The 16,516-nt window shown below is 34.1% G+C and overlaps 1 protein-coding gene across 1 annotated transcript in view; it reads left to right on the top strand.

Annotated features, from left to right (window-relative positions):
• LOC110030900 (ribosomal protein L11 methyltransferase) overlaps positions 1-16,453 on the top strand; it is a 17,626-nt gene extending 1,173 nt beyond the window's left edge. The window contains exons 3-7 of the mRNA XM_020733879.1: positions 771-911; positions 10,414-10,503; positions 12,942-13,109; positions 15,558-15,839; positions 16,274-16,453. Coding sequence (XP_020589538.1) covers positions 771-911; positions 10,414-10,503; positions 12,942-13,109; positions 15,558-15,839; positions 16,274-16,375 — 783 coding nt within the window. The 3' untranslated portion in view covers positions 16,376-16,453. The remainder of the gene's footprint in view (positions 1-770; positions 912-10,413; positions 10,504-12,941; positions 13,110-15,557; positions 15,840-16,273) is intronic.
• Positions 16,454-16,516: the final 63 nt, after the last annotated feature.

The raw sequence follows: 16,516 nt of genomic DNA, 5'->3' as shown, positions 1-16,516 counted from the left end.
TATATATATATATATATATATTAATGATTTCTTGAGTAGTCTACTACAGTGTATCTTTATAGAAATAGCACCCATGTATTTGAAGCGACACAAATCTCAAAGAGAACAGCAAAACTTTTTCAACTTTGATTCTCAATGATTCTAGAAGGTTCAGCAAGTCGTTTAAATGTTTGGGTGCTAGTTACTCAAACAAGTAGATTTTAGTGGCGTATTTGTAAATCTTTATTTTTATTTTTTTTGGATATTAATGTGCTATGTGAAAAAATATTTGTGCTTTGGTTTGTTCGCTTGCTTTTTTTTCCTCCTAAAGCTCGTTTTTCTAGTAGATGTTTTAGACTCTCAATTGCCCCCAAGTCATTTTCTTAATTTTTTATGATGTTTTTTATTTTAGATTGTTGCAACTTCTGTATTTAATATTTATCTAGTTAATGTACCTAATAGATGTCAGTGTATGTAATATATTTCTAAAACAAAAATTAAAAGCATACTTTGGTAGTATGGATGAAGCCTTTCTACTGCAGCTTATCCTTAAGATTTGCCAATCATTCTATTTATGGGCTGCAAGCAGGTGGCTAATGGTTTTTAAACAAAGCTAAAATGAAACAACTCATTTTATGATTTTGAAGTGCATGTTTGTAATGAAAGTATGGAAAATGCTAATGATTTGTGCTGCTATTGTTCAAGTAATTTTCCAATTGGTTGTTTCCATCTTTCGCTCCTTATAAAATATACTTTTTTTTATTCTCTAAATTATACAATACCCTCTGCAGACTTGGATAACTTCCCTATTTGCCAAAGGCCAAGATGTGCATGCATGCATTTCCTTAGCTTCGGATTCTATTGGTTTAAAATACGTACCTGAATATGAAGTTTCCAAGGGTGAGCGGTTTGATTGGCTGAAGAGCATTGAGGTTTTGGTTAATCTTGTTATTTGCAATCACATGCTTAATTTTTATTTGTCAAGCCTTCAAATTTTTTTATGATTTTTTGTACTTTTTTCATTTCTCTTCTGATTAAGCATGTAGGAATTCGAAAAATTCCTAACAAGCTTATGCAGCTACATCCCTTCTAGTTGTTATTTTTCTTATATGTTTTGTGGAATTCTTTACAGAATATAATGTACACATTAATATCTTATTATTGCGGATATACTTTTAGATTCTTGAAAATTAGGACATTATATCCCAAAGATTTGCCCATGGTCACGATATGACATTGCCAAAACGACACTAACTTTTAAAACTAGGACATTGCATGTCTTGGACACAATTTAGTTTTTTTTATAGATTATTAATATAGAATACATAATGCATAATATTTTCTACTAAAGACAACACCCAGTAAAGCACACTGTCATAAATTATATTTTACAAAAGAAGCTTAACAATATCAATAGAAAAACAAATATTATTTTAAGTAAAAAATGATTTGTCACGCGTCATTTGTCGTTGGTAAACAAATTTCAAATATTCAAAATCATTAATTATTGTTTGTTGTTACATATTTTTTGCATGCATTAATGTGTCATAAATGACCCTTCCCTTGCGCATTTGTCCTTGTCTATGTTCGTGTCTATTCTTATGGCATGTTGAGTCAGGTTTGGGCTATGTCAGGTGGTGTTTTTTTAAATGATTTTAATACAACTTTGAGCGCATAGACACATTTTGGGGTGTGTTAGAGACATGTCTATTTTTTTAAGCATGGCAAACACATCTAACACAAGCTCAAAAGGTACTTATGGAAGTCTTTGTGCTTCCTAACACCTAACCGTGATTAAAAGAGAAAATGAATCTCTCTCACTCAACCTCTCCCTTGATTACGAGTGTAATTGCGCGGAGTTTGGTTGACCTCATGTTCTGTTCGAGCTACTAAGCCAAAATTTTGTTTGTATTTAACTCGTCGGTTTTGAACTAAACATGAGTTGTTCATGAACATAAAGTCTATTTAAATGCCATATACACATTCTTAAAAATGCATGTTATCATGTGTGGTGTGTAGATATGATTGTGAATATGAACAATCTATACATACATATTCACACATGTAGATCCGGCCCGAATATTATGCCTAATGTCTAGTCTGTTATCTTCCGCATCCTTGTCAAGGGTAGAGAGAACTCCTTTGCACGTGAATGCAAAATCAAGCTCCTGTTTCTAGGAATAACACTTCAGTTCCTTGAAGCTTAAAGTATCTCCCTTCTTATCTTGATGTGATTAACCGAAATTGATCCGACCCGAATATTAAATGAGTCAAAAATCCCAACTCGAATTGACCCTTCAACCCGCCAACTTGAACCCGACCCATATAGCTTGTTTAAAATAAGGAACTACTAGATTAAAATTTGATCAGTTTAAGGTCAATTTTGAGTCAATTTCTGATCAATTCCGGGTTAGTGGGTCTAGTTCTAGCCATTTGCTGGTCAACCCAAATCCAACCCAAAAAACTAAACAGGTTAGGATATTTAACCTGAACCCGATCCCAAAATTATTTGGGTCAACGCAAACCCGGCGGGTCAATTTTTGACACCCTTGATTTCTATTCATGAAAGGCTTGTTAGCGACATACGAGATTGGCTTAGGCATAGATGAGCCGGCTCTCGGAGTTCATCATGACAAACAGTTCAGTTATAAAATTATTGCATCTCATTTTTTTCTTGGGTGTGCCTTTCTTAAACTTTCCAGCATTATTGCTGCTTCGACCATTCAATTGCCTCTTTCCTCTTCATATGACAGTGAGGAAGGCCAAAAATCAGTTACCAGGCCTAAAGTTCTCTTCAAGTTTTTTCATGTGATTCGGAGGAGGGTTTGCTGTCCAAAGCTTAGATGCTAGAGAGCATCTATTGAAATAGCAAGTACCTCGCAACTCACTTCACTTTCCACATTATAATGTTTGAAAGTAGATTGACCATTTTCAGCATTGTTGAGCTTCTAAAGTACTCATCTTCAAGGTCATCCAAAGTACTCACCAACAAAGCCAACCAAAAGTTGAGTTGGAAGGAGCACCCGCAGATGATCTCGAGAATGATATTGGTTGCACTTTGTCCATGTCATTGTATGATTGTTTTTACTGCTTTTGTAGAATTTAATTTTAGATTTACCACTTGTTACATATGATTGTCATTAATTTTCAATAACTTTATGGACATTTTTTTAGTAGGCTTTGTTAAAAAAATTGAAATAAACAAATGCTTTCAAAGCTATTTGACCACTTGGGCACAATTTTTATAAAATTATAGATAAGTCTCATCCAGTTTGGGATCATAGCATAGGCCATGTGCCAGGGTTACAAAGTACAAACATTGGACTAGTTGACAAATGCTATTTGTTGTACTTTCATCCTACAAGCTTAGATGTGTGTGCATGTAGGTTAAATAATATTGCATTCTTATAGAAGACCCTACCTATATACATGTCATGCCAGCTTGTCTACCAGGCGACATTATAAGACTTATTTCTTCTTTATATTTAGGCTAAATTATAATAATATTGACTTATGTCAGATTGATGCATGGGTGGAGTTATAACTATTTCTTGTTCAAAGAATATTAAACTTGCTTTCTGCCTTCTTAAACTTTGCTAGACTTGGGAGGGTTTTCACCGTGCTTTGTTGAGTCCCACTTTCAAGTCAATGCATTTGCCCCTATGGACTACTGTAATCCTCTCAGCATTTTACTCAAATTTTTGAGAGAATGTCTCTTCAGCCAAACCTTTGATTAGTATCAGAGGCTACTCAATGCACGTTGTGGCGAGACCCATTTTAAATTAAGATATTTACCTAAATTGGTACTGTGAGGCTAGTTTAGGTATTTTTCTCCTCGGAATAATTCTATTAGTTTCACATTTACAATCAATACAGATTTTCACCCTTTTTGGACAATCCCATTTGTGAATTGTAGGACTCACACTTTCAACCTTGTCCTCTTAGATTTTTCTACTTTCTTGATTTTTTTATGATCATTTTCAGTTATTGTAGTAAGACCTTAATTGCCCTTGATCATTTTCAGTTATTGTTATCTTCATTTTAGTGGACCTGCTATTTCTCAAACTTTTGGAGGTGAAAAACTAATGTCCAAGTAATCCTGCAAACATGTTGGCACGAAGTGTCATTCTGACCGCTTATGTTTCTGTGCATGACAGTTTTTTTGAGGCAACCTTTTTTAGGAATTTAGCCTAGAACCTCTTTATGTGAAGTCGAAAATCCCAATTAACTTCTTTAATTTAGTTTTATTTATTATTAGACCTCCTATATTGTTAATCTTGTGGTTTTGTGCCCGTGGGATTCATATTTCTAAATGACTTATGTTTGGTGTCTTCTACATTTTTAGGTGAAATCATTAGGTTATATGATATGATCCGGAGTAAAATCGACAGAATTCTCCACAGAAATTAGGACAAAACAGATATATATTTTTTTAATAATTCAAATGAATACAAAGATAAAACATACAATTGGAGAGGTAGGCGATCTCTCCCAATTTCTGCAATTTGAGAGGTAGGAAATCTCTCCCATCACCTAAACCTAAGACTCACAACTCAATCTCATGTATAAAACCTATCTCTAAACATAATAAGCATACAAAAGTCAAACTTGCTCTTAGGCTAGGTGCCCTCGTAACAATACTCCCCCCCTACCCCATCCTCCACAAAGAAAAAAGGCACCATGTTCTAGGTGGGAAAAAAATGAAAGTGATCGTCCTCCCCCACAGTTGTCTATCTCTTCATTTTCTACTTCCTCTTTCTGCACTGTGAGAACTTCTAATCTTCGATCTTTGCAAATATGTTCTGAGGTAAACTTCTCTTCACACTGATAACATAACCCATTGGCTCGCTTCTCCCGAATCTCTGTCTCTGTAAGGCGCTTGAGTGTCGCTCCTGGTCGTGACCCATTATTCTTGTCTCGTGCAGCCTCTCTCTAAACTTCCGCTATTTGAGCTTTTAGCATCGTGGTGGTTGCAGTAATTTCATATGATGCTCCATTTGTGTTGCTCCTGTTGGCCTTCTTAATCTGGTTCTTGTCTTCTACAATCTGAACTAGCTTCATTATCTTCCTCAACCCCCTTAGTAGTGATGCCAGTATGTCGGGCTTTAAACCCTTCATAAAATTCCCTTCCAGTCCTGCTTCAGAAATCCCCCCACATTCTTCCCGACAATAGTTCATATTTCTCTCTATATTCCATGACCGTTTCCTTCTGAGTCAAGGCATAGAATTGTTCATGTTGGTTTTCTTCCCGAATGGCTCGGAGATGTTCTAACAAACAATATTTAAATTCACCCCACATGTGAATCGGGTATATAGCCTCCTTTCACTGAAACTAGGCTAAGATTTTTTCTTCCAAACACAATCCTGCCGACATAAGTTTCTCCTTCCCATCTAACCCATTCACCACAAATTATCGCTCCGCCTAATACACTCACCCATGTGCTTTTTCCCCCTCGAAGATTGGCATTTTCAACTTCCTAATTCTAAAATCTCCACCCCAACTTCCTCTTCCTCCGTTGTTTCCCCCAATGTATTGAGGATAAAACTCCTTTCTTCGATCGTGCTCCTCCATACCTCTGAAATAATCCCTTCTCCATGTTTTGACCCAATCACCCCCATCAGAAATCTCTAATCCACCCCTAATCGGAGTCTTGAGAGGAGGTTTGTGATGATGGATGTTTTCCTGCTTATGTTTCTCACCGACGATCTATTTTCCTTTCGATTGCCACAGATTCTCAGTCAAGGTTTGCAAATTGGGCTGTTGGCGGGTTTTCGGATTGCATCTCTATGAGTCTCTTCATCATCTCTCACATGTCTTATGCTCTATCGAATCCACTCTCCATTCAATTTTCTATGGAAGAAAACTTATTTTTCATGTCGGCGAACCTTTCTTCCACTCTCGATCTGAGTTGCCTCACCTTTTCCTCCAATCTCCAAATCGTTTATTTTCTTGACTGTAATTCATCCTTATTATTAAGGCATACTTGATTCCATATTTGGTCAGCTGACTTCTAGGGTCACAATTAGGGCACGCCCGATTCGGGCACAACCTTCCCCACTCATTTAGATCTAGTATGTTTGGCTGGTTCGGTATGCCGGAGATGAATTTATTCTGCAATTCCTTTTGTTTCCCAATTGACTTTTAACTGTGATCTTATCCTGAGGCTTAGATTAGGACAGCAAGTCTTGAGCACAACTGTATTACAGTGTTCGATTATGAAGGTGGTAGGCCACTGATAGGAAGATGGAGTTTCGGGCCTCTGTATCCCACGATGTCGCAGTGACTTTGCAGCTAGCTTGGTCGCTCGCAAGGAAAGGTGCGTCTAGTCACTCTAGGTCGTGATCCCATAGTCGTAGCACTACTGGTGACTGCTTCGCACAAGTACAGAGCAGGAGACTAGTTTCGGTCCTAGGTAAACCTCGAGGTGTCGTATGTCGTGATCCTTTCTTTTCCCTTGCCACAATCTACTATCCTGCATCCTCTGTTGCATCATTGCTTTCTCCGCGAGACTGTATGACGTTTTTGAAGGTTGTTTCTTATAAATCTTACTCTGATACCAATTTGATATGATCAGGAATAAAAATCGACACGATTCTCCACAAAAATTAAGGCAAACAGATTTTTTTTTATTTCAATAATTCAAACAATTCAATGAGAATACAAGGATAAACACCTACAATTTGAGAGATAGGCGATCTCTCCCAATTCCTACCATTCGAGAGGTAGGAAATTTCTTCCAAAACCTAAACCTAAGACTCATAACTCAATGTCATGCATAAAAACTAACCCTAAACATAATAAGCCTATATACACCCAATAATAATAATAATAATAATAAACAAAATTGCACTTAGTCATGCAAAAGACAAACTTGCCCTTAGGCTAGGCGCCCTTGTAACATTTTATTCTCAATTTAGTATTTATTATTTTTTTGGATTTATTGGTCTCTGTCACTCATGGACCTCTAACCTAACTCTAGCGCATCTTGTGGCTCTTTCAAAGCCCGCAACTATCAAGGATTATGTTTCCCAATTAATATAAGACAATGCGCCATAATACCACATCATTTTTATTCGGCACATCATTAGATTTTTCTGTGTAATACTTTTGATTAGTTTTATTTTTTAAATAAAGGCATAATCATATTAATACCTATTTTAGAAAGTTCCTTACTAGGACTCGTCTTACTGAAGATCCAACATATTGTCTTTCTCATTCGTTTTCTCTGATTTTGGTTTTTTGAGAAAAATTGGTTGCCAAAGGACAATTTTTATGTATAAGAAATTTTATCGGCTTAATGATTCGTATGATTTTTTGCAAGCAAGAATTTTTTGTGTCCGACGCTTTCTCTTCCTCTTTCATTTGAATGAATAGTTCAGAGTTTGGTTCTCTGTTTTTTTGGTAAAGAATGAGGGCCAACGCACAATTATTATGTATAAGAAATTTTATTGGATTAATGATTAATACGAATGTTTACGTGCAAGAAATTTTTGTGCCCAGCTCTGTCTTCCTCTCATTTGAATGAATTTGTCCTCTTTTTATATCTTTTTTGGAGGACTTCTAATACAAATCACCATTCTTTTATTCATCAAGCAATTGAAGGGTAGGTCAATCTCATCACCACCAAGCTAAAATCTTGTTATTTGACACCAACCTATAATCTCATCACCACCAAGTTATAATCTTGTTCTTTGAAATCATGAAGAGTACTTGCTGCCAGTTCCTCATTCCTGAAGTGGAGTTTGTTTTGTTTTTCTTTTAGTTTTGTTCCCTTTGTATGTTTTTGGCACCCAAAATAATGCTGGTTTGTACAAACTTTCTCCCATTGTTGGGATTGGGTGTGGGGGTAAGCATTCTTTGATGGAAACTAGAAACCTAAATAGCTGTTAAGCAGAAGCTGATGACACATATATGGAGTTATGGCTGTTATAACTCACCCTGTCAAAAGAATGAACGACGGCCTAAGTTCATTTACACTTACTACAAAACTAGTTAATTGAGAAAACACTGCAATATATTTTAAGCAATAAGACCAAGCTTTTTTTTTCTTTTTGCTAGCTTAGTAAATGGGCTAGTATGCCTTACTCATGCCCTTGAAATGTAGGGTGTATCTATCTTGAAAATGGGTGATTGCATTTATTTTGAGGTTGTGTGTGACCAACTCGATATGGGGATGAATGGAAGAAAACAAGAGAATAAAAAAGGGGTAACATGTTGAAATCTATACACTCAATGTCTTCTAAGTTGGGTTGAATAAGTTATATCACCATCATGAGCCAGGTTCAATAAATCACCAGGCACTTGAACCAATATATCAAAGCATTTAAGTCGCCTAAAAGCATTCCTATTTAAGTCGCCTAGATCAACTCACTCTAAGCTGAAGCTACTAGAAGAAAGAGCATACTTGCTCATTTAATTCACAATGAAAGTTTTCAAATCGCCAAAAGATGTTCACTCAGTCAAAATGTACTTGCCAAGAGTGCTCGCTAGTGGTTTCGCGAAGGGAAATTTCTATGGAACTTGTTTAAGAGTTTTGCCAACTCTTCCTCAAACTATTGTCCTTCTCTGAAACTTATCTTGGTTTGCTCCAAATTTTTGAACATTTATCGGTTAAAAAGGTTCACAAAGAATATGATAACTATTTTTAAGCTTTGACATATAGTTTTACTTGCAGTGCTCAAATGTAGTCATTTTTATAACGCTAAGCCTTGATCTAAGCATATATTAGTAGAATTTGACAAAACTCAGGCCACTTGAACTTATATTTAGGGGTGTAAACAAACCGAACACGAACAAACATAGCTTGTTTTTTTGTTCGGTTCGTTTAAAATTACAGATGTTTGAAATAGACTCGTGTTTGAAATTGGTAATGAAGTTACTGTTCGTGTTCGATTTGATTTGTTTGAAATATGTTTGAAATGTTTGAAATGTTCGAATTGTTTGTATTGTTCGAATTATTCGAATTATTTGAAATCTTACAAATTTGTTTGTATTGTTCGAATTGTTCGAAATCTTTCAAAAACTTAAACCTATATGAAATTAATGCTTAAACCTATATGAATCACAACACAAATGCAAAATAGCCGAAGCACAGCTCACCATAAAATCATAATATCATATCTCATCCATAAAAAATTCAGATTTAAAGGCAATATGTGAGATTTCATTCCCAAAAACTAGGTTTCACTAAAAGAAACTAAATAAATCTAAAAAAAATATAAGAGAATTTAAGCTAAGAGACGAACCTGAAGATAAATATGAAATTATAGAATTTAATATAAGCTAAGAGGCGAACCTAAAGATCAGATTATAATTTATATGTTTTAATTTTTTAAAATATCATAAATTTTTAGAATATATAATTATTTTTAAAATATGATAAATTTTTTATATATAATTATTTTATGTTTCGAACAAAGACGATTCGATCACGATCAAACAAATGATTGTTCGTGTTTTGTTCGTTTATAAACCGATCGAAAAAAAATTGATCGTGTTTGTCTCGTTTGCTTATTGAACGAATCGAACACGAACTCCCGACGAGTCAAACACGAACTGTTCACGAACATCGAGCTTTTTTGACAACCTTACTTATATTCTCTGAAGGGAATAGTGAAATCCATTGAGCTTCCCTCTTCCGTTTTTTTTTTTCCTTTTTTTTTTTTTTTTTTTTTTTTGCTGTCAAGCTCAATTTGTACTTGCTAGTAAGGTTTTGGTGTTACCCATGTATAAATTTTTATCCAATAGAAGCCCATGCAAGAAGAGTGAAGAAGACAAGTTCATCACTGCAGTCCCCTATAATAGATTTTTATATTGAGATTTTGATAGTCAGTGCCGAGAATAATGCTTAAGAAATAAAATCTGACGCTTATTTATTGATGGAAGAAAGAAAAATGGAACAAAAGAAGGACGAAGGATGAAGTGGAAGGATTATTATCCCATTCTGCTGAGATGACAACTCGCTAAGAAAAACCATTGAAATTGCTCTGAGTGTGTATGAATATCGGACGTAATCAATTCCTTGACTTCTATATTTTCAAAAAGGTCTCTATGGGTAAATTTACATGTGATCAGATAATACTTGTGGAATAAGATGAAATCATTAAATATGATGCCACGATGTAAGCATGCTTTCACGCATGAGGTGCCATCTTTGACTCTTGCAATACCATCATGTTGCTTGGTGTATTACCATGCAATTTGCCCCTTTTCATTTGTCTTTTCAGAATTATTTGATCTTCCGTTACTTTCTTTGAGTATGTAGCGTTAATTATATATATACTTTTTATTATATCCTCCTTAGGAAGATATTTGATGATTACAGGGCAATAATTACAATTTTGAACCAACGAGATACTTTAATCATTTTTTTGATCGATCTTTTTAATTTTGTTCTCTAAATTTACTTTTTGTTGTTGTAACCTTTTTTACAGGAAACATTTCACCCGATAGAAGTCACTAGTGGTCTTTGGATAGTTCCTAAATGGAAACCTCCTCCAGTATGTTCAACATATTCCATTCTAGTCAGTTTCTTTCATATATTATGGTCTTATCATGGAATACTCTTCTTTTCTTTTGGTATTTTTTAATGATTATTCATCATGACACCTTAGGCTTTTGCTGGAAGAGCGCATTTTTTATTATAATACTTAAATTAAATTGATAAAAGATTTGTGGTGAACTATAAACATTAAATCTATACTTAAACCCATGTTGTATGATGCCTTAAATCAGTATGCTATGAATTTCATTCCTTATGAAGCCTTCTCCCACTGATTTACTTTATCAGGTAAACTTATATTAATTCTCCAGTAATAGTAACCTTTCTTACCGTGACATAATTCTCAGGATGTTTTTGTTATTCAGTTAATATTAGGCTCTGTATTAGATGAAAAACTTTCTATTTTTCTGCAGTGGTAAAACAGCATGTTTCATCTTTTGGACTTGAAAAAGCATGAATCTACAATCCCTTATGTTTATGATTTTAAATTGAATTACCTTAAAGGCTGATTTGGTTCGTTGCAATGTTTTCCTTTTCATTCATTTTGAATGTGAATATAAAATCACTACTTTTGAGGTTGTTTTGTAAAGGCTTTTGAAATTTGGAATCAATTTCGATGTCTAAGTAGATTCAACAAAATTATAGATTTAATGAACCTCATCATTTTTCAAAGCATAAATTTTTAAAAGGAAATTTTAAGGTTCAACACTTATAACTGTTTTCCCAGCACTGTTTCTATGGATTTTCTTGATGTAGTTTCAATTATGTAATACCAAAATTTTTTTTATTATGGTAAAATATTGTCTTCCTCGAAATTGTTCTATGCTCTTATAATGAGAACTGACATTTTATGAGTGCTTGCATTTATCGTACAAATTGAAATGAGCATGCAACAATAACAACAATAACAAGCCTTTATCCTACTAAGTGGGGTTGGCTGGATGAATCCTTTTTCTCCATTGTTTTATTGAGTGCACAGTCTCATTTAATTCTAAATAATTAAGATCATTCTTTATAAAAGATGCCCAAGTCTTTTTAGGTCTACCTCCACCTTTTTTTAATATAAGTTGAATCTAAAACATTTACTCTCTTAACTGGGTCATTAGATGGTTGACATTTAATGTGACCAAATCATCTAAGGCGACTTTCTAATTTTATTTGCCACTAGTGTTGCTCCAACCCTTTCACAGATATATTCATTTAGCATTTTGTCTTTGTGTAAAGTTACTCGTCCACAGGAGCATTCTCATCTTAGAAACACTTAATTTAATTTTATGCTTCTCTTTTAAAGGGCAACATTCTGCGTCATATAGCATTGCAAGATTAGAGAGAATGCTCTATCACAGACCATTTTATAAATTTTTCCTTTTTAAGTCCAAGAGGTACTTCTCTATCACACAATAGGCCCGATGCATTCCTCCACGTCAACCATCCAACTTGATTTATACTAATAACATCCCAATCTTTATCACCATTATTTTGAACAATAAACCCGATATATCTAAAACGTTCACTCCTTTTAATGACTTGGTCATCCATTATTACAATCTTGTCACTAGATCTACTACTACTAAAATTACATTCATTGTATTTAGTTTTATATCTACTCAACAAAAACCTTTAGACTCTAAAGTTGACCTTCATAATTCAATTTTTTCCTTAACTCTCTCTCTCTAATCTTATCGACAAGAAGGATATCATCAGCGAAAAACATGCACCAAGATACATCCTCTTGTAAATGTCTAGTGAAAACATTCATAGGCAGAGCAAATGTGGGCTTAAAGCTGATCTGATGTAATCCAATTGAAATAGAAAAATACTTGTCAATCCTCCATGTGTTCGAACACAAATAAAAACTCTAGTATACGTATTTTTAATGACTTGAGTATAATCAATATCAATATCTCTCTTTTTTAGAACTCTTCAAATTGAAATGAGTATGCATCAAGTTAAATTTTACTGATGGGGGCATTTGCATACATACCACCCAATTCCTATGTAGTTACGTACTCAGCACCTAAACTTTGTTTTTTAACATTTATACCACTTAAATTTTTCATATAACATAAAAAATACCACCATGTTAACTTTTAAAGAGTGGAATACACCTTTTCATGTATAGGAAGGTAGCATGCATGTTTTGAAGTTTAGGTGCTTGATATGTAAATACATGGGAATTGAGTGATATGTATGTTAATTTTTATTGATTCTTTAGTTTGCCTCATTGATTGAATGAGGAAACATATAAACTAGTGTAAAATTTCTCACAATACCCGACTTCATTTAGATTTTTGCAAATATTTATCTCTTATTCTATGAGCTAGTGAGTATTCAAAACTTATTGATGTTGAAGCTTCCTATATAGAATGAAATTTTGAAACATCGTTAAATTTTATTGATGGTTTAGTTTGTGTCATATATTGAAAGAGTAGAAGTTAAATTATTTGTGATACATGTCAGGTTCAAAACGCAACCAATATTATCCTCAATCCAGGAATGGCTTTCGGCACTGGCGAACATCCCACGACTATGTTATGCTTGTGTTTGTTGCATAGCTTGATCAAAGGTGGGGAAAAGCTTCTTGACTATGGCACAGGCTCTGGAATACTTGGAATTGCAGCTTTGAAGGTTAGGATGCTTGGCCATTTACCTATCTTTCTCTCTAATTACAGAAAACACACAACTTTGAAGTGGGCTGCGACAAATTTCAAGAGATGGTATCCGATTTTTTATTTATTTGTTTCTATTTATCTAAGTCGCATTCATTGACTGCTCAGTCTTACTGCTTGTACGTTTTCATTTGGACATTTTATGATTTAATTTGGTCTCTTAATTTTTACAAATCTATATATTATCATTGATATCTCTGGTACCGTCTGATGTCATTACAAAATTTAGGACTTTGGGAGATTTAAATGAGTCATATATGACGGAGAAGCATGCGTTCATAGTGAATGGGAGTCGCCTGAAAAACTGATAATATTGAGACTATGCTTTTCAACTAAAGGAAATTCAAATAGTGGAGGAGAAGTGTATTATGTGCTTTTTCAAGAATGAAAAAAAAAGAGAGATTGTGTTAAGAAATGCCTTGTCAATAGAAATAGAAAATGTTCAAATGTCATTTCATTATATCTTTAATCTTTAATCGATCGGTTTTGTACTAAAAACATCCGTATCAAGGGCTTAGAGAGTGTTTGACGCCTAGACCACCATTCTAGCGAGGACGCTCCAAAGAGGGCACCTTAAAGTTTCATTGTGAATTTGATGAAAAGGGATTCAATTATAGGGCAGAGTTTAATTAATTGCAAACGTTCCAGTTCGGGTTTCAAACACTAAAAATAATATCTACAATATAAATCTTTGTTAAAAAAGGACTAGGGCTTCAAATGTATAAAATAAAAGATTATCTTCCTTCTGTAATTTTGATAAATAAGTTATAACCAAATAGTGAATTAAATAATATAGACATAAGAAATAATATCTACAATACAAATCTTTGTTAAAAAACGACTAAGGCTTCAAATGAATATAACAAAAGATTATCTTCGTTCTATAATTTTGATAAATAAGTTATAACCAAATAGTGAATTACATGATCACTAAAGAAATGTAATATGAGCTCGATTATTGTTTTACTCAAGGTATATTAGTTTTAATTAATTAGATAACCTTTGATATTTTTAGCAGATTTTATTAAGATTGGGGTTGAAACATTTTTAGCGCTAGTTTGCCTAATTTTTCCTTTTAGTCATGGGAGAGCCTTCTCAATTAAGGTGTCGTTTCGGCTCGATTATAGGGTTATATTTGATCAAAAACGGGAAATGATTGGGGTAATGCGTGTAAACTTGATCAAAACCTTTTGGTTTTATTCGTCTTGTTTACCAATGCACCAAATCTGCAATGCTAGAGGGTTTTGAGCTGGAACATTTGAAGAGCCTGATCAGCAACTACGAGTTGCCTCTTCTTAGATATCTTGAGTAGGCTGCATTAGAAGTGCATGCCAAAACATGTTTTTGAGATCAATTATTCTTGATTTTAAGTTTGACACAAATAAGTAACGTCTAAGGGACACATGGGTTTTGGTTGTTGGTCTCAGTTTAGATTGATAGGTTTAATAAAAGTTGGACCAAATCTAGGTTAGGGACTACATTATTTGGATGATCCATTAGTGGACTGAGTAACTATATTTCAAATTTATTTCAATATTGAGGCTTATAACCTAAGAAAAACCCAATAATTAAACTTTATTTGAGGGACTTGCTAGCTTAGTGTTAGTTTTATTAATTAGATTAGAGCTTACATCAATAAGAAAGTCTATATGTGGGACTCACAACTTCATGGTTGAAGAAAACCCAAAAGTAGGACTTAGGACCCATCGGTTGGATTCACAACCCCATTGAAAATGGAAGACCAGTGATTAGACTTGCAACTTCGAATTTAGGCTCAGCGGCTTAGGTTTGACTTTATGGTTTTGCTGGTTTTATGTTGATTTGATCAATAGAGTTGGCAGCTTCATGTCGTGCATCCTCAGTTTTTACAATGTCTTTGCCAAGTCTTCCAAGTTTCTGGTCGATGACTCATATTTCACCAATAATTTGTGGACACATACTTCAGTGTTTATCTCCTTCGTCGAATGTCTCCTCACCGGAATAAAAACAAGTACTAATTGGTCAGATGCATTTTAATCTAGTATAGGCTGGTAGCCGGATAAATCATTGAGAAAATCGATACAAGGTTGATCATCAGATCTTCTATCATGTTGATGCTGCCCCGATTTATCTTGTATTGTTGATAGGAAAATGGAAGACTTACCTGCATACCACTCAACTCTTATTTATTTGTATATCTAACACCTATACTTCAATTTTTACATACATATCACCTTATCTATGCTTGAAAGGGTGTATTTCACTTTTCAAAAGTTAAAATAGTGGTATTTTTGATGTGATACAAAAGAATTGGACAGTATAAATGTGAGAAGTAAAATTTAGGTGTTAGATTTGTAAATGCATATGAATTGGGTGGTATGCTCATGGAAGCAAAGGCAATTTTTTGTCTTTCTTATCGTAATTGCAGATGGGTGCCAGTTTCTCAGTGGGAATAGATGTAGATCCTGAGGCAGTTGCTTCTGCTATTCAGAACATGGCCTTGAATGAGATAGAGGCTGATAAAATGAGGGTATATTTGGTTCCTGAAATTGGAAGCTCAAATAATATGGAACTCTCTGCCGCAAAGTCAGATTTCGATATTGTGATTGCAAATATACTGTTGAATCCATTGTTGGAATTAGCTGGAGATATTGTTTCCTATGGGAAGCCTGGTGCAGTCATTGCTCTATCAGGAGTCTTGTCTGAGCAGGTACTCATTTTTCTCCGAATTGCATATTGTCAAGATAAGCATACTATTTTATTCTGCATTTTTTTCAAGAGGCATTTACATATCTGGCAGGCATTCATATTTACATGCATGCCACTGAAATCTTTCAAAATTGCATAAAAAATACAACATCACCATCTTTTAAAAATTGAAATACACTTATTCTTGCCTCAGTTTATGACAGTATGGCGTTATAAGTGTAAATATCTAACTTTGAGTGTTGGCATGAAAGGGTGTTTTTCACTTTTTTGTTGAGATTGAAACAGAAGCATCTTCTAAAATTGTGATTAAGAATAATGCCATGCAATTAATCTCCCATTATAATATGCAATATAATTTACCTTTTTAGGCATTAGAACTTCAAATATTATGTTTCGATGCAATTTTTCAGTCATAACATTAGTGGTTGGTTGCAGATTCATCAAATAAGAGAACGTTTTGCAGCGTATATGGATAACATTTCAGTTGCTGAAATGGATGGTTGGGCTTGTGTACATGGAGTCAAGAGGAGAAATTGATCACCTTTGGAAGGGAAGATTCTGCTGCATGCTGTAGTCTATATATATGGCACCATTTCAGATATTTTTTAGTAGAATATTTTGATCAAATTTTAGTTAAAAAATGTTTTTTATAATTATTGAATTTATTTTGAGATAAAT

Source organism: Phalaenopsis equestris, unplaced genomic scaffold (genome assembly GCF_001263595.1).
Source record: "Phalaenopsis equestris unplaced genomic scaffold, ASM126359v1 Scaffold000761, whole genome shotgun sequence".
NCBI classification, from domain to species: Eukaryota; Viridiplantae; Streptophyta; class Magnoliopsida; order Asparagales; family Orchidaceae; genus Phalaenopsis; species Phalaenopsis equestris.
This window is presented reverse-complemented; position numbering and strand designations above follow the sequence as displayed.